The following is an 18188-nucleotide window of genomic DNA, read 5'->3' as shown; positions in this document are numbered from 1 at the left end:
GATGTCGCGATTGTCGCCGGGCCCGGCGGGGGGGGGGGGGGTGGGGGGGGGGGGGCAGCGGCTGTCGCGAGATGTCCCCAACTGCCCCCGGCGCGAGCGGCGCTGCCACAACGGCCCCAACAGCCCCGGAGAGGCGGGGGATGGACGGGGTGAGACCCCAAAAATCCCCCCAGAAATCCCATTAAAATCCCATAAAAATCCCCCCGAAATCATCCTCAAAAATCCCATTAAAACTCCATAAAAATCCCCCCAAATCATCCTCAAAAATCCCATAAAAAATCCCATAAAAATCCCAAAAATCCCCCCCCAAAATCCCATTAAAATCCTATAAAAATCCCCCCAAAATCACCCCAAAAATCTCATTAAAACCCCATTAAAACTCCATAAAAATCCCCCCAAAATCATCCCCAAAAGTCTCATTATAACTCCATAAAAATCCCCCCAAAATCATCCCCCAAAAAACCCATTATAACTCCATAAAAATCCTCCAAAATCACCCCCAAAAATCACATTCAAACTCCATAAAACTCCTCCCAAAATCCCATTAAAACTCGACAAAAATCCCCCAAAATCACCCCCCACAAATCCCATTAAAACTCCATAAAAATCCCCCAAAATCACCCCAAAAATCTCATTAAAACCCTATTAAAATCCCCCAACATCCCATCAAAACTCCATAAAAAATCCCCCCAAAATCTCATTCAAACTCCATAAAAATCCCCCAAAAATCACCCCCAAAAATCCCATTAAAGCTCCATTAAAATCCCCCAAAATCATCCTCAAAAATCCCATTAAAACCCCATTAAAATCCCCCAGCATCCCATCAAAACTCCATAAAAAATCCCCCCAAAATCTCATTCAAACTCCATAAAAATCCCCCAAAATCACCCCCAAAAATCCCATTCAAACTCCATAAAAATCCCCCCAAAATCATCCCCCAAAAAACCCATTATAACTCCATAAAAATCCTCCAAAATCACTCCCAAAAATCCCATTCAAACGCCATAAAACTCCCCCCAAAATCATCCCCAAAAATCCCATTAAAACTCCGTAAAATCCCCCCAAAAATCCCATTCAAACTCCATAAAAATCCCCCCAAAATCCCATTAAAACTCGACAAAAATCCTCCAAAATCACCCCCAAAAATCTCATTAAAACCCCATTAAAATCCCCCAACATCCCATCAAAACTCCATAAAAAATCCCCCAAAATCTCATTCAAACTCCATAAAAATCCCTCAAAATCCCATTAAAACTCCATAAAAATCCCTGCCCATATTCTTGCACTCTGTTGAGTGAATAACTTCCATTATCTTTTCCTTTATCTATCAATCTTAGTTATTGTTCAAAAACCGCTAAAATTTCAGATATTTCTATGGATTAATGGGATCCCCCTTTAGACAGGAGATTTTATGGATATTTCAGATTTTCTATGAATATTCAAGATATTTCTGTCCCCTTAAAAAGAGATTTTAGGGTTTTGTTTTTTTTTTTCCTGGTGCCACATCCATCCCCCAGTGGGGTTTTTTAGCTCAAATAAAGCAAATAAAAAAACTCAGAGCCATTTCCTGCCCTTTGTTTCCTGTCCTGCAGCCGACACCAAAATCAAGTGACAGAGGTGACAAATTCAGCCTCCAAATCTGGTGGTGAAGTGACAAAATTCAGACCCGGAATTTGAGTACAGCGGTGACAAAAATGCGCCCCAAAATCAGGGGGTAAAGTGATGGAAATCGCCCCAAAATCAGGGGGTAAAGTGATGGAAATCAGCCCCAAAATCAGGGGGTGAAATGATGGAAGTCAGCCCCAAAATCAGGGGGTAAAATGGTGGAAATCACCCCAAAATCAGGGGGTAAAGTGATGGAAATCACCCCAAAATCAGGGGGTAAAGTGATGGAAATCAGCTCCAAATTCAGGGGGTAAAATAATGGAAATCAGCCCCAAAATCAGGGGGCAAAGTGATGGAAATCAGACCCAAAATCAGGGGGGAAAATGATGGAAATCACCCCAAAATCAGGGGGGAAAATGATGGAAATCAGCCCCAAAATCAGGAGGCAAAGTGATGGAAATCAGCCCAAAATTCAGGGGGCAAAGTGATGGAAATCACCCCAAAATCAGGGGGTAAAGAGATGGAAATAAACCCCAAATTCAGGGGGCAAAATGATGGAAATCACCCCCAAAATCAGGGGTTAAAGTGATGGAAATCAGCCCCAAAATCAGGGGTAAAGTGATGGAAATCAGCCCAAAAATCAGGGGGGTAAAGTGATGGAAATCACCCCAATATCAGGTGACAAAGGGCTCGGGGTGACCTGAAGCCGTGTCCCCTCCCCATCCCAGCTGTCCCCAAAGTAAGGACAGAGCTCCTTGATGCCAAAATTGTGGAATTTTGAAATATCCTGCACAAAATATCGATATCCTGAGCCACAAGTGTGGCAGCTGGGACAAAAAGCCCCCAAAAAATCAAATATTTACAAATATTAGCAAATGTGGAAATATTCACAAATATCCAGCTCTTGCACAGGCACCCCAAAACCATGGGTTGGTTTAGATGGGATTTTAGGGATCAATCCTTCCCTGGCCCAGGTTTTTCCATGGATTTCCCATCCCTGGAAGTTTCCAAAGCCAGGCTGGACCCACCTGGGATAGGGGAAGGACCCCGCCCCATTTTTTGGGATTTTTTGGGATTTTTTGGGATTTTTTGGGATTTCCGGTCCCTTTCCATCCCAAACCATTCCAGGATTCCATGGAATGGAATTTTAAGGATTTTAGATGGGATTTTAGGGATCAACCCTTCCCTGGCCCAGGTTTTTCCATGGATTTCCCATCCTTGGAAGTTTCCAAAGCCAGGCTGGACCCATCTGGGATAGGGGAAGGACCCTGCCCCATTTTTGGGGATTTTTTTGGGATTTCCGGTCCCTTTCCATCCCAAATCATTCCAGGATTCCATGGAATGGAATTTTAGGGATTTTAGATGGGATTTTAGATGGGATTTTAGGGATCAACCCTTCCCTGGCCCAGGTTATTAAATGGATTTCCCATCCTTGGAAGTTTCCAAGGCCAGGCTGGACCCATCTGGGATAGGGGAAGGACCCTGCCCCATTTTTTGGGGATTTTTTGGGGATTTCAGGTCCCTTTCCATCCCAAACCATTCCAGAATTCCATGGAATGGAATTTTAGGGATTTTAGATGGGATTTTAGGGATCAATCCTTCCCTGGCCCAGGTGATTCCATGCTTTCTCCATCCCTGGAAGTGTCCAAGGCCAGGCTGGAACCACCTGGGATAGGGGAAGGACCCCGCCCCATTTTTTGGGATTTTTTTGGGATTTTAGGTCCCTTCCCACCCAAACCATTCCAGGATTTGGGCTCAGCCTCGCTCCTCAGGGATGCCCTGGAGACCCCAATTCCATGGGCACCAATTCCATGGGCACCATTCCATGGGCACCATGACGTTCTCTGGGATGATGCTCTCCAGCCCCTGAGCCATTTGTCACACACGGCCACGGTGACACTCTCGGTCCCAGGGGCCACCCTCATCTTGCTGGGCATTGGAGTTGGGTTTGGTTTCTTTTCAACGCCTCCAATTTTCACTGAAGCGAGAATCGCCTTTCCTCCACGGGTCATTTTTGTCACAAACCACATCCAAAGCCCTGCCCTGCACCCAGGCACTGAAAAACCACCCGGGCACTTTTCTGCTTCCTCTTTGTGGTGCTCGTTTTTGGGTGCTGGCGCCCCAAATCCTCTGTTTCTGGGCATCCATGGACGTGTTTTGGATCCCTCATCTCGCCATCCTCATCCTCCTCCACCAAACCAGTGAGTGCCGGGTGTTCCATGTCTCTTGAGAAGGAGATTTTGGGGTGGTTTTGTGGTTTTGGGGGTTGAGGGCTGTGTTGGAGCACCAGAGCAGCTCCATGGGGTGGATTTGTGCCCAGTGTTGGGATCCTGGGCTGGCATGGAAACCTGCTGGTGGAGGGCTGGTTCCCATCTCTGGTCTCCATCTCTGGTGTCCATCTCTGGTACCCTTCTCTGGTGTCCATTCTAATGCCCATGTCTGGTGTCCATCCCTGGTGTCCTTTTCTGGTGCCCATCTCTGTGTCCATCTCTGTGTCCCATCCCTGTGTCCCATCCCTGTGCCCATCTCTGTGTCCATCTCTGGTGCCCATCCCTGGTGTCCATCTCTGGTGCCCATCCCTGGTGTCCATCTCTGGTACCCTTCTCTGGTGTCCATCTCTGGTGTCCATCTTTGGTGTCCCTCTCTGGTGCCTATCTTTCTGTCCATCCCTGGTAGCCATCTCTGTGTCCATTTCTGTGTCCATCTCTGTTGTCCATCTCTGTTTTCCATCCCCGAGTTCCATCTCTGGTGTCCATTTCTGGTGCCCTTCTCTGGTGTCCCATCTCTGGTACCCTTCTCTGGTGTCCATCTCTGGTGTCCATCTTTGGTGTCTCTCTCTGGTGCCCATCTTTCTGTCCATCCCTGGTGCCCATCTCTGTGTCCCATCCCTGTGTCCCATCCCTGGTGTCCATCTCTGTGTCCATCTCTGTTGTCCATCTCTGTTGTCCATCCCCGAGTTCCATCTCTGTGTCCATCTCTGGTGTCCATCTCTGGTGCCCATCCCTGGTGTCCATCTCTGTGTCCATCTCTGGTGTCCATCTCTGGTGTCCATCTCTGGTGCCCATCCCTGGAGTGGTGGGAATCTACCTGGAATGGTGAGAGCCCACCTGGATCCCATCACTTCATCCCACCTCAGTCCCACCTTGATTCCCATCTTCAGCCTGCCTTCCACCCAACTCCATCCCACCTGCAGCCCAAACTCAGCGCTTCTTCACCCCACCTTCATCCCACCCTCATCCCACCCTCATCCCACCTTCATCCCACCTTCATCCCACCTTCACCCCACCCTCATCCCACCTTCATCCCACCCTCATCCCACCCTCATCCCACCTTCATCCCACCTTCATCCCACCTTCACCCCACCTTCATCCCACCTTCATCCCACCTTCATCCCACCCTCATCCCACCTTCATCCCACCTTCATCCCACCTTCACCCCACCTTCACCCCACCTTCATCCCACCTTCATCCCACCTTCATCCCACCTTCACCCCACCTTCATCCCATCCTCATCCCACCCTCACCCCAAGTTCTCTCCCCACCTTCATCCAACCTTCATCCCACCTTCATCCCACCTTCATCCCACCTTCATCCCACCCTCACCCCAAGTTCTCTCCCCACCTTCATCCCACCTTCATCCCACCCTCATCCCAAGTTCTCTCCCCATTTTCTCTCCCCAGCGAGCGCCAGCGACACCACGGAGGTGATCGGGGCCGTGGGCGAGTCTGTGACCTTCCGCAGCCACAACCCCGACAGCAGCGTGGCCCTCTGGAGCTTTGGGAGCGATCCCATCGTGACCGTGGTGTTCAGGAGCCCTCCTCGGCTCATATTTTTCGAAGACAAATTCAAAACCCGTTTTGCCGCCTGCGAGAACGGGCACGCGCTCAGCATCCGCCGGCTGACAATGGAGGATGCCGGGACCTACTCTGTGACCATCGGGGATAAAAAATCCACCTTCACCCTGCAGGTGTTCTGTAGGTGCTTTTAATGCCATTTTGGGGTGCTTTCAGTGCTGTTTTTTTTGGGGGTGCTTTCAGTGCTGTTTGGGGTTCTTTCAGTGCTGTTTTGGGGTGCTTTTAATGCCATTTTGGGGGTGCTTTTAGTGCTGTTTTGGGCACTGTTTTGGGGGTGCTTTTAGTTCTGTTTTTGGGGTGCTCTCAGTGCTGTTTGGGGGTGCTTTCAGTGCTGTTTTTTGGGGGTGCTTTCAGTGCTGTTTTGGGGTGCTTTCAGTGCTGTTTTTTGGGGGTGCTTTCTGTGCTGTTTTGGGGGTGCTCTCTGTGCTGTTTTGGGGTGCTTTCAGTGCTGTTTTGGGGGTGCTTTTAGTGCTGTTTTGGAGTGCTTTTAGTGCTGTTTGGGAGTGCTTTCAGCGTTGTTGGGGGCGCTTTTAATGCCATTTTGGGGGTGCTTTCAGTGCTGTTTTGGGGTGATTTCAGTGCTGTTTTGGGGTGTTTCACACTAAAAGAGAGGTTTGTGACACCGCGATGTCCCCAGGGGAGCTGGCAGAGCCCACGGTGACCTGCGAGGCCCAGAACTGCTCGGGTGGAAGCTGCAGCTCCTCCCTGCGCTGCTCCGTGCCCGGCACCGGCTTTGGGAACGTCTCCTACACCTGGAATGTGGGAGATCAGACGTGGAACGGGAGCTCCGTGTGGCTGCAGGTGAATGAAACATCCCAGGATGGGCTGGAGCCGGTGACGTGCACGGCACGGAACGCCGTCAGCAGCAGGAACGTCACCGTCACCAACCTGGGGCAGCTCTGCGCAGGTGAGAGCTGGGGACAGGTGGGGAAAGGTGGGGTGGGCTGATCCTGATCCCTGAGAGCAGGAAAAGCTGGGATTTGGGGTTGGGATGGGCTGATCCTGATCCCTGAGAGCAGGAAAAGCTGGGATTTGAGGTTGGGATGGTCTGATCCCGATCCCCTGAAGAACACAGGAATGTTGGGGTTGGATGGGATGGGATGGAAACGTTGGTGTTGGGATGGGATTATCCTGATCCCTGAGAGCCAGGAAAAGCTGGGATTTGAGGTTGGGATGGGCTGATCCAGATTGCCTGAGAAACAGGAGAGGGTTGGGGTTGGGATGGGAATGCTGAGATTGGGATGGGCTGATCCCGCTTCCCTGAGAAACATGGGAATATTGGGGATGGGATGGGATGGGATGGGATGGGATGGGATGGGATGGGATGGGATGGGATGGGATGGGATGGGATGGGAATGTTGGGGTTGGGATGGGCTGATCCCGATCCTCTGAGAGCAGGAAAAACTGGGATTTGGGGTTGGGATGGGCTGATCCTGCCTCCTGTAAGAGCCATGGAAAGGTGAAGGGAAAGGTGGGATGGGTGATCCCACTCCCCTGAGAAAGACAGGAATGTTGGGGTTGGGATGGGCTGATCTCGATCCCCTGAGAAACACAGGAAGCTTGGGGATGGGATGGGATGGGATGGGATGGGATGGGATGGGATGGGATGGGATGGGATGGGATGGGATGGTTGGGGTTGGGATGGGCTGATCCTGCTCCCCTGAGAGCAGGAAAAGCTGGGATTTGGGGTTGGGCTGGGCTGATCCCAATTCCCTGAGAGCAGGAAAAGCTGGGATTTGGGGTTGGGCTGATCCCACTCTCCAGGCTCTGGCTCTCCCTGGAGCGGTGGCTCAGATGCAGAGGGCAGCTCTGACCCGTGTCCCTTTCTCTCTCCTCACCAGCAATCACCACTCCCAGCACAGGTAAGCTGCCACCCCTGTCCATGTCCAGCCGTGCTCCTGAGTGTCCCCAAGTGTCCCCAAGTGATTTGGGGATTCTGGGATTCTCCTGCTGCTGCCTCCACCAAGCCGCTCGTCCTCATCCAGCGCCGCCTCTGCCCTGGCTTGGAGTGAGATCCCCTGGAATGAGGGATCGGGGTGGGATTTGAGGACAAATCCCCTCTGCCCCAATGCCAGGAAGAGCCAGGTTCATTTTGGGTTGCTTCAGCTGGATTTTCTCTTTCCAGGTGCCCACTCTGGCAGCTGGATCAGGATCGGCGTCGTAGCCGGAGTTGAAATCGCGTCGCTTTTATCGATTTTCCTCGTGTCCTACTGTAAATATAAATGTGAGTGTGAAAAACCATCTCTGGAAACCTGGGGAGCAGGAGGTGGGACCTGGGAAGGGGACAGAGCCAGAGTGGGGGTGGTTTGGGGATGATTTGGGTGGAATTTGGGGTTCTCTTGACTCCATTTCATCTCCCCTCATGGTTTAATGGATTGTTGGGTTTTTAGGTGGGGGAGAGCCCAGGGGCTGTGGGGTTGGGTCCCTGTGGGGCAGAGCCAATCTGCTGGCTGGGTTTGTGATTGAAACCACTGAAAGGAGCTGAACGGCCTCTGTAGAAAAGCAGATTTTTTTAAAAAACCAACAGAGGCCAAGAAAAGCTCTCTTTCCTCTGGTCTGGGGACTGGTCACTGGCCTGCCCCGCACTGAGATTTCTGCCTCAGGTTCCCCTTCCACCAGGAGTGTCCCAATGCCACCAGCAGCCACCAGGACGGTCCCAATGCCACCAGCAGCCTCATGGCCAGGAGCAGCCCCAAAATCCACAGTGCCCACAAGACCAAGACAGTCCAGCCAAAATCCGCGTGGCCGGGGCAGCACCGCACAACCATGGCTGTCTCACGATGGACTTTGCTCCTTTCATGGAAATTAAAATTAAAAGACATGGAAATTAAAATGTTTCTTGTGGAAATATTGGGAAGATGAAAACAGGAAAGCCTTATAATTATGATTGCCTGGCAAAAGATTTTGAGACTATGAAATGATAAGCAAAATAGAAATGAAAGCAAGCTTTGAGATACCTCACTTACTGAACACCTGAAAAACAATGGTGTGGCCAACTGAATCCCCTTTTGATGGAACAACACCCTCTGCTCGCAGACAGGTCCAAGAGCAGACCCCAGTAGCTTGGCAGAAAAGGTCCAAAGAGGACTTTTTAGGGTTTAAAATGTATTGTTATAGACTGTATGTAAATGCTGTAGGATTTGTATCTTGTATGTTGCCTTCTGATACAAGGCAGGCGGCCTGGTTTCAGGAAACAGCACGGCGATCCCCTTCTCCGGGGTCGCTCGGGCCTAAGAAACACGCGGACACCAATATGGTGGAGGATCAAAGGCCTTTATTCTCTCTTCCCGTGGGGTTTTATAGTCTAGGGGGCTTCTACATCAGGTGGGGGTCTGTCTTTACCATCTATGGTTAGTAGGGATGGAAAGTTACCTGGGCAAGTGGAAAGTTACCGGAATCTGGTTTAGGGGGCTACATTCCTATGTTAATTTTCTTATCTAAGGGGGCAGGGGCCCTGTCTTCCCGTAACATCACGAGATCTTCCGAACGCCAGGCCCTATCTGCTACACTTGTATTAGATTGGTTATTAAAAGTTAGAATATTCAACACAGAAGATTTATGGTATTGTAATGGGAACTGCACTTTCTTTTATTCTTTCGTCCTCTTTTTTACTCTTTTACTCTTCCTTGCTCTCTCTTTACCACGCTCTTGTCCTCTTTCTCTTTACCTCTCTCTCCCTCCTTGGCGCCTGCTCCAGCTGTGGCTGGCAGCTCCCAGCAGGGCCCTTTGCAATGAACCCCAAATCCCAGCAGGGCCCTGCACCCAGGCTCTGTGTCCCTTCCCCAGGTGCGGCACTACCTCTCTCCCTTCCCCCTTGCGCCCTTGCTGAGTGAGTCCTGTCAATCAGGCTTAACATTCCAGTAAGGCCATCATATGGTTGGTCACATTCAAAGGATGCAGTCCTGGGGTCATTGGCCTGTCTATGTGTCTCTCGTCCCTTGAGACCCTGCCACTGTCCTCACTGTGCTCACCTGTCCCTTCTCCTCCCCCTGTCCTGGAGCTTAAAGGTCAATCAGGCCATGCAGTTGCGATTCTGTTGGAGCTATTACCCGGGATTCAGACCTCTGTGACCATGGAATAAAACTCTGGATATAACCCTCCGGCAGAAGCCGTCTCCTTTCCTCCTCACCATAGCCTGAAGCCTTCCCACCTGAGGTAAACTGAGTTTCTACAAGCCTGGACTTGTTCACTGCCCAGCTGTAGCATCCAGCCAGCCAAAGGTGTATCTGGGGTGATACACCACAGCTGCCGCCTTTGGCCCAGCAGCAAGGGACAGACTGGCCCAGGCACAATCTACCTGGTAATAATGGGATTTTTATTCCAATATTTTGGCGCCTAATGTGGGGCTACCCCGCGCAGCGAGATGAAGCACCCCCCAGCCCATGGCAAGAGAGATTCCCCCGCCACCGGCCATGTGTAGAGGGCCCCTCTCCCCCGCACGGAGAGAAAGCAGAATCCCCTGCACCGAGAGAGCTCCCCCCTGCAGAGAGAGCCGAGCACACTGCGCTGCTGAGCCGGGGGGGAAAGGCAGGGAGAGCATCCCCGCTCTGGCACCGGCGCGAATTCTAAAAGGCAGCAACACACGCGGCAGAAAGCTAAAGCCTAGAAAGCAATGGATTCCCGTCTATGGGGCTGCACAGCTGAAATGCAAAGACAAAAAAGGAACAGAACTCACGGCAGAGTCTGTTTTTGAGCTTCTGCTCCACCGAGAGCAGAGATACTGACCTGAAATGGACGCTGTTGCCGGCCAGGTCCAGGCAGGCAGGTCTCCTCACCGGAACAGGACCCCTCTATGGGCAGGAGAGGCTACCCTGTTCTTGCTCTGCAAAATCCGCTCACCAGAAAGGAGCTGGCCTTTCCAGAGGCGCCAAGCAGTCCAGAAAAGGTTTTCTGGGATTAATCGCAAAGTGTCTGCTGAGAGCGTTGCAACCAAGGCGCTGCAGCACGTGCACAGCTGCCGAAACCTGTCCAAGGTACTGAGAGTCCTTTTGGGGCGGCAGAGTTGCTTTGCCCTGCAGTTGGGCGCCAAAATATTGCATTGACAGGGATCCCCAGGATGTGACACCCAAGGGACAGGCACCCGACCAGGAATGTGCAGGGACATTATAAGAACTGCCACACCTGGGACAGGACCCCCCATGCCAGGATGTGTCACCCCCTGGGACAGGAACCTCCCAGGAAAGGACATCGTGGATGTGCCCCCCCATAACAGAATCCCCCGCTTTCCCATCTGACTCGCAGCACAAATGGCCGCTTCCTTCTTGTCCCAGAAAAAGAAAGTGAAACTGTTGAGAGAGCACAGCCCAACACCTCCATCCCCCACAGCCTCCCAACCCATCCTTGCACCCCTCACACCCCGTTTTTCCCCTCCCCTGTCGCCCCCCAACCCATTCCCTGCTCAGGTGCTCCCCGGGATTGCTGAGCCAGGAACAGGGGGTGAGGGGTCATGGTACAAAAGTGAGGAAAATAAGGAAATAAGAGAAATAAAGAGATGAAAAATTCAAGGGTGGGAGAGGGCACAGAAGCAAAGCTACCCAGGACACTCAAGTGATGTCTGCCCAGGAAATGAGCACCCCAAGGGGGCTTTGCTGGGCCCTGGGTCACCCCAAAATCTGAGACACCCAGGGAAGGAGCTCAGACCCACTGGCACACCCAGCCACTGCCATTCCTAGGCACCTCCATTCCCCTGGAACCCAACCATGGGACCCCCATTCCTTGTGTCCCACCGTGCCTGGGACCCCCATCCCAGCACTGCCATTCCCCGGGATCTCCATGGCCAAGAACCCCATTCCAAGGGACCCCCAATTCCCCTGGGCACCCATTGCCTGGGTACCCCAAACCCTCTGAGCCCCCAGTCCTGGGAACCCCATATTGCACCTTGTCCCCACACTGTCCCCACGGCCACATCCCCATGGCCCTGTGCTTGCGGCCACCCTGCCCCCACCAAGGGCCACCACCAACACGGAGGACGAAACGTGACCTCACTTCCTTCCTCTTTATCCGAAAAGCCACCACCCATGGGACAGCCACCCCCTGGGCAGTGAGTGACAGCCAGTGCACATGGCTGGGGACACCGGGATGGCCGGGAAGGTGGCGCTGCTCCTGTGGGGTGAGTGCCCTGACACCCTGGGGATGGGGAGTGGAGGGGGCACAGGGGGGGTGTGGGGTCCCCTGAGGTCCCCAATGCCAGCAGTGCCAGTCCATGATACCCACAGTGGACATTGTTGGGACTGAGGATGTAGGGTGGCTTTGGGGACAGGAATTTGGGGATGGGAATTTGGGGACTGCACCTTTGGGCTCAGGTAGCTCTGGGGATAGGGACAAGGGAACTGGGATGCAGGGACAGAAGGGGACAAGAACAGTGAGGATGTGGCCATGGGGATGGGATCATGAGCTGCTGGGGGTGACCTGGGCCAGCATGGGCTGTGTCCATGCTGTCCTCGTGCCCGTGGTGTCCACAGTGTCCCCACCCTCAGCCCAGGGTGGCCTCGGTGTCCCCTTTCCCAAGGTGTCTGTGCCACAGAGATGTGGTGCACGGGTGGCTGTGGCACAAACATGTCCCCCTGGCCTCGCCAAATCTTTTGGGGACCACCCAGGCACACTTTCCCACAAGAACTGCTGACCCCATGGGGACAGTTAGGGACACCGAGCAGCCCCACACCCCGTGTCCCCATGCTGCTGTCCCCATGGTGCCATCGCCATTGAGCCCTATCCCTTCTCCCTTCCAGCCCAGACTCTCGGCCTCGCTGGTGAGTCCTCGGGGGATGCCATGGCCCCACCTCGCTCTCCCCAGCCCCACGCTGGCCCTGGCAGCCTGGTGTCCCCTGTCACCCACAGGTGCCCAGACCACCCAGCTCCTGGTGGAGCCCCCCTGGAGGCCGGCGGTGCTGTGGGACCCGGTGACTCTGACCTGCCAGGGCTCGGGTAGGGCCAGTGCCACCACCTGGTACAGGGATGGGAAGCGCTGGGGGCAGAACGGACGTGACGACTTCACTGTCACCGTGAGTGGCACCTACACGTGTAACAGACCTGGCAGTAGGCGCAGCCCCCCTGTGATTGTCTCAAACGGTGAGGGGAGGTTTGGGTGTCCCCAGCCTGGCACCTGCAGGGACCCCAAGGGCTCTGGGTGGGCTCCGCTCCCTGGGTCACCTCCTGTGTGACCAGAGCGTATCCCCTGCCCTGGGGACACCCCAGTGCAGGAACGGGGGACCCCTGGTGCTCTGGACCCTCCAATGGGGGGTCCTGGTGCCATCGGGTGTGACAGGTCCCCTCTGTCTCCAGACGGGCTGGTGCTGCAGGCGCCGGTGTGGGAGCTGCTGGAGGGGGACACGGTGACACTGCGCTGCCGGGGCTGGCGGAACAACAAGGTCACCTCGGTGTCCTTCTACCACGAGGGGACAAAACTGAGGGGGCTCCCCGATGGCGCAGAGCTGTCCCTGTCCCCTCTGCAGCTGAACCACAGCGGCCGCTACCGCTGCGAGGGCCGGGTGGAATACTGGGGGCGGGAGGAGTCAGCGCCGGTGACAGTGAGAGTGCACGGTGAGCCCCCCACAGCCCCCACCCCGACACCCCCACAGCCCCTCCCCAGGGATTCAGGCTCACAAATCCCCTCCCCTCTCTTTCCAGAGCTCTTCTCGGTGCCAGTGCTGGAGGGTCCCCCCGAGATCACCGAGGGGTCCCCCCTGACTCTCAGCTGCCGCAGCACCCCCAGCCCCCTGCGGCCCCCAGCCCCCCTCCTGTACCTGTTCTATCAGGACGGGCGGTTGCTGGGGGGCCCGCAGGGGTCCCCGCAGCTGCTGCTGCCCGCCGTGGGGGTCTCCCACTCGGGGAATTACAGCTGTGAGGCGCAGTCCCAGGGTGGGACCGTGTGGAAGAGCAGCGCCCGGATCAGCGTCACGGTGCGCAGTGAGTGCGGGGATGGGCACGGGGAGCCCCCGCATCCCTCCCCAATCCCCAATTGGGGACCTGCATGTCCCCTTGACACATTCCTTGTGTCCTCCCACCTCTGCCCTGTGTCCCCTCACCCCTCCTTGGTGTGACCCCATCCCTGACATCGCCCATCACACCCATCCCCATTGTCCCTATCCCGCCACACCGGCTGCCATCTCCTCCCTGTGCCCTCAGCCCTGTCTGTGTCCCTGTGGCCAATGCCACCATCACCCTCTGTCCTGTGTCCCCACAGTGCCCGTGGCCAATGCCACCATCACCCTCTGTCCTGTGTCCCCGCAGTGCCCGTGGCCAATGCCACCATCACCCCCGGCCTCCTGGCACACCAGGTGCACACAGGTGACAACGTGACCCTGCGCTGCTCAGTGCAGGTGGGCTCAGCCCCTGTCACCTTCACCTGGCTGCACAACGGGCACGAGGTGGCCCAGGGTCCCCTCCTGGAGCTCAGGGACATCGCTGTGGGACAATCGGGCACCTACCAGTGCAAGGCCACCAACCAGCTGGGACAGGACGGGCACCGCGTGTTCCAGGCACTCAGCCCTGAGCTGGCACTGGAGGTGACACCTGGCTCACCCTGGGTCACAGGTGGGGTCACTCAGGGTCACTGGGGGTGCAGCACCCCTGGGCTGATGGGTGACCCTGATGTGTCCCCCTCTGTTTCTTGCAGTGGCCACAGGGGTCAGTGGGGCCCTTTTGTTCCTGCTCCTGCTCGTGGGTGCCATTGTGGCCTGGCACCGGTGGCACCGTGTGGGTGGGTGACAATGGGGGGACGGGGGTCCCAGGGAGCTGTAGAGACCCACAAAGTTGGGGAGCTATAGGGCAGCACCCATAACCCCAGAATTGTCACCCTGTCTTTTGGTACTGGAGGGTTTGGGGAGGTGCTGGAGGGTCCTGCAGGGATGTTGGGGATCCTTTCAGGGGCCCTGGGGCTGTTTGGTGGGGTCTCTGTCCCTGTTGGGCTTTGGGTTCTTGAGGCTGAGTTGGTCAGGGGCATTGAGTTCTGGGGGGGTCCAGAAATTCTTGGGGATCCTGAGGGGAATTGAGGGTCCCATGGGGGTTCGGGAATCATGAGAGGATTCAGGGCCCTTGGGACCCCACAGTCACCCCTCCCTTCTTTTCTCTGCAGCTGCCAGGAAGCACCAGGAAAGGTGAGTGGGGGGCTCAAACCTCATTCTCCTCTTTACCCCAACCCCCAAGATCTCCCATTCCCTCCCCCACATCCCCTTTATTCCCTCAGGACCCCCCCGGATCCCCCGGCCCCCCCAGAGGAGGGGGAGGTGCTGTACACCCACGTCGTGGTCACCAAAAGGGCAGAGGGTGAGTACAGGGGGGGACACACACAGAGGGACACGTCACCCACCAGTGTCACCCCACCCAGATCCCACAGCCCGTGTCTCTCGCAGCGTCCCCCGGTGCCACCACCCTCCAGGATCCCCAGGTGACCTACGCGGAGCTGAGGGGACACCAGGGGCGACCGCAGGAACCCGGTGACATCTACGGGAATGTGCTGTGAGACTGGGGGGACACTGGGGGGAATTGAGGGTCCCCACCCATGGGCACCCACTCGTGTGTGTGCTGCCACTAAAAAATTGCTCCTCAACCTCCTGGTGGAGGCACAAAGATCCCAAAGGGCTGAGAGAAGAACAATTTCCTGAAACAGCAATGAGAGAGAATAAAACCAACAGCAACAAGGTTCAGAGTCCAAATGGTCACACAAGGAACAATTTCCAGGGAAAGCTCCCAATAAGCAACAAATCCCAAACAATCCCCCCAGCACATTTCCGCCACCAGAGGAACCTGGTAGGGCCCTGGATCATCCTTGCTCTGATGGAGGCTCTGGATTCTCTTGTCCCCTGTCCCAAACCCCTCCTCTGCCGTGTTCCCCACACCAGGATGACACAAAGTCCCTGGGGGGGTTCCGGAGCCTCTCCCATTGCCAGGGCAGTTGGGATCATGCCGTGGCACAGGGTGGGGTGTCAGAGACAGGAAAAGTATGATATCTGGAGACATTTTGGAACAGCTGTGTGTGGCAGGGGTGGGTCAGGCCTTGCTTTTGGCCAGACACGGCCCTGTCTGTCCATCAGTCTGTCAGCCACGGCACACTGGGGACAACGTGACGCTTTCACCAAGCCAGCTCCTGAGTGGCTGGGTGACCAGAAGTGCCATCTGGGGAGAGGGCCCTTGGCGGCCCAAGCGGCTTAAAAGGCAGAGCATGAGGTGGCCAAGTCCCTGACCGTGTCTTCATTTGGGGTGTCTGTCCCATCCACGCTGGAACCCAGAAAGTGGCAACTCCTTTAAACGAGGAATGTCTGCCAAGGAAAGTGGGAATGTTCCTGGAATAGAAAGAAGACCCATATAAAAAACTCTTTATAATCTCAAAGATGATGGGGTTTCTAGGCAGAACTGTAGGAAAAGGAATACCAGCTCTTTACTGGGAAATTTATAAACCAGAACAGAGCAAATAACACAAACCCAGAACTTTCTTTCCCGCTCAGCGCTGTTGGTTTTTGTGGCAGTTATAACCGCGGCCAGCAGGGGGCGCTGCAGGGAGCACTCCCAGCCAGCAGGGGGCGCCCCGGTCCAGCTCCATCCCCTCAGCGGCCATGGCGGCCTCGGACGGGAGGCAGGAGGGGAAATCGATCCTTTTGCAAACTCACGGGCACCAATCGGTCCCGGCACCACCACCGGCAGCGGGCAGAAGCCGCCAAGGCAGCAGGTTGGATCCCAGTGCCCACTGGCCGTGTAGCAGTGTCCCGGGGCCAGGCACACGCCCTGCACAACACCCACATCCACTGTCCATGATCCCAAATGGACGTGAAATAAACATTGCCAGGAGACTTCTTCTCCTTTTTAATGCCTTTATTAAAAGTGATCAGCTCAGGATTGGGCGGCTCGGCAGGGCTGCAGTCCCCGTCGTGTCTCCCAGGGCGACTCAGAGGAGGAGGATATGCGCAGCTCTGTCCACTGGGGGCAGAGCCGGGGGATCCAGTCCTCGTGGGAGCCTTTAGGGCGTGATGTCCCTGTCAGATCTTGGTTTCCCTGATTCTGTCCAGCTTTGTCCTGGCGTCGGGACGACTCTCTGCTCAGGGCGAGAGGGGCTCCGCATCTCTGCAGGCTCAGCACTTGGCTCCTCACATCTGGACATCACTTTAGTCTCTCAATTCTTAGGTGGCTCGTTGTTTTTAGGGTTTTCTCGTTGCATTTTGGAGTCGAGGTCTCAAAGCATGCTGGTCTTTGGAGTCACTTTGCATAACCCCCCCCACCCTCTCAGGTGTCTTCCCTATGCTGGAAGAGAGCACAGCCTCGGGGAAGGGCCATCCACCCACCCAGCCAGGCCTTTTACTAATACAAAAGAGGAGATAAGCTACAACGACCCGTGATTACAATACCAAAGCACCAAGAACCCTGGCAGAGACAGAGACCTGGCTGCGTCCCTGTAACTCTTTCTCACAAAAAAAATATTAACCGAATTTTTGTTCATAACAGACGGAAGGCAGTGCCTGACCCCAGGCAGGTCTCAGGTCCACAGCAGCCCCTCTGTTGGCTTTAAACCACAATTCTTGCAAACCCTCAGCCTTTCCCTCAGGTGAGGAGGGCCGGGATGGAGCAGCTTTGGGGACACCTGGAATCCAAACAGAATCACTCCCCACAGCCCCACCATGGCCGGGAGAAGAGCCCCTGCTCGGTATTCCCACACTTTTCCCTCTTATCTGGCAGACACACATCCCAAACCCAAACATTCTTTCCATGAGGTTCCAGAAGGCTTGATTGTCCCAGGACCCCCAATTCCCACGGGAACCCACATTCCCCCAGCATCCCCATCCACTGACCCCAAATCCCTGGAGCCCACGTTCCACTGGCACTGCCATCCCTGAGTCCCCCAGGCCCTGGGCACCCCTATTCAAAGGGACCCCATTCCCAGGGACCCCACATTCCCCTGGGCACCCATTGCCCGGGTACCCCAAACCCTCTGAGCCCCCCACTCCAGGGAACCCCATATTGCACCTTGTCCCCCCCAGCTTTGTCCCCACACTGTCCCCACCCTACCCACAGCCTGTCCCCACGGCCACATAACCATGACCCCATGCTTGCGGCCACTCTGCCCCCACCAAAGGCCCCCACCAACACGGATGATGAAATGTGACCTTTCCTTCCTCATTATCCGAAAAGCCACCAGCGAGGGGACAGCCACCCCCTGGGCAGTGAGTGACAGCCAGTGCACATGGCTGGGGACACCGGGATGGTTGGGAAGGTGGCGCTGCTCCTGTGGGGTGAGTGCCCTGGGAACGGGCCTGACACCCTGGGGATGGGGAGGGGGCACAAGGGGGGCTGTGGGGTCCCCTGAGGTCCCCAATGCCAGCAGTGCCAGTCCATGATAACCACAGTGGACCTTGTTGGACTGGGGATGTAGGGTGGCTTTGGGGACAGGAACAGGGGAACAGGAATTTGGGGATGGGAATGTGGGGATGAAGGTGGGGCCAGGAATGTGGGGACTGGCACCTTTGGGCTCAGGTAGCTCTGGGGATAGGGACAAGGGAACTGGGATGCAGGGATAGTAGGGGACAAGAACAGTGAGGACGTGACCATGGGGATGGGATCATGAGCTGGTGGGGGTGACCTGGGCCAGCATGGGCTGTGTCCATGCTGTCTTCGTGCCCGTGGTATCCACAGTGTCCCCACCCTCAGCCCAGGGTGGCCTCGGTGTCCCCGTTCCCAAGGTGTCTCTGCCACAGGGATGTGGTGAACGGGTGGCTGTGACACAAACGTGTCCCCCTGGCCTTGC

General features: G+C 55.3%; 2 protein-coding genes across 2 annotated transcripts; both read left to right on the top strand.

The window, feature by feature from the left end:
- The first annotated feature begins 1 nt into the window (after position 1).
- LOC141725638 (uncharacterized) lies at positions 2 to 8605 on the top strand. The gene is made up of 6 exons (XM_074529616.1): positions 2 to 149; positions 5135 to 5578; positions 6096 to 6365; positions 7300 to 7320; positions 7584 to 7682; positions 8062 to 8605. Exons 1-6 carry the CDS (start codon positions 2 to 4, stop codon positions 8265 to 8267), a joined length of 1188 nt encoding a protein of 395 aa, XP_074385717.1. The 3' UTR covers positions 8268 to 8605.
- A 1191-nt stretch (positions 8606 to 9796) lies between these two features.
- LOC141725637 (Fc receptor-like protein 6) lies at positions 9797 to 15447 on the top strand. The gene is made up of 8 exons (XM_074529615.1): positions 9797 to 9843; positions 12387 to 12526; positions 12740 to 13363; positions 13688 to 13990; positions 14073 to 14156; positions 14532 to 14553; positions 14643 to 14722; positions 14809 to 15447. The coding sequence occupies exons 1-8, from the start codon at positions 9797 to 9799 to the stop codon at positions 14916 to 14918; spliced, it is 1410 nt and encodes a 469-aa protein (XP_074385716.1). The 3' UTR covers positions 14919 to 15447.
- Positions 15448 to 18188: the final 2741 nt, after the last annotated feature.

Source organism: Zonotrichia albicollis, chromosome 30 (assembly GCF_047830755.1).
Source record: "Zonotrichia albicollis isolate bZonAlb1 chromosome 30, bZonAlb1.hap1, whole genome shotgun sequence".
Taxonomy (NCBI): domain Eukaryota; kingdom Metazoa; phylum Chordata; class Aves; order Passeriformes; family Passerellidae; genus Zonotrichia; species Zonotrichia albicollis.
The sequence above is the reverse complement of the archived record's forward strand: the minus strand, read 5'-3'. Positions and strand labels throughout refer to the sequence as shown.

Bases quoted from the DNA above. Each gene is read 5' to 3' on its own strand.
- LOC141725638 (XM_074529616.1), top strand. From the start codon at position 2: ATGTCGCGATTGTCGCCGGGCCCGGCGGGGGGGGGGGGGGTGGGGGGG. The intron at 150-5,134 runs GTGAGACCCCAA...CCTCACCCCAAG, and splicing joins AGAGGCGGGGGATGGACGGG to TTCTCTCCCCACCTTCATCC. The intron at 6,366-7,299 runs GTGAGAGCTGGG...TCTCCTCACCAG, and splicing joins CCTGGGGCAGCTCTGCGCAG to CAATCACCACTCCCAGCACA.
- LOC141725637 (XM_074529615.1), top strand. From the start codon at position 9,797: ATGTGGGGCTACCCCGCGCAGCGAGATGAAGCACCCCCCAGCCCATG. The intron at 13,364-13,687 runs GTGAGTGCGGGG...GTGTCCCCGCAG, and splicing joins GATCAGCGTCACGGTGCGCA to TGCCCGTGGCCAATGCCACC. The intron at 14,723-14,808 runs GTGAGTACAGGG...TGTCTCTCGCAG, and splicing joins GGTCACCAAAAGGGCAGAGG to CGTCCCCCGGTGCCACCACC.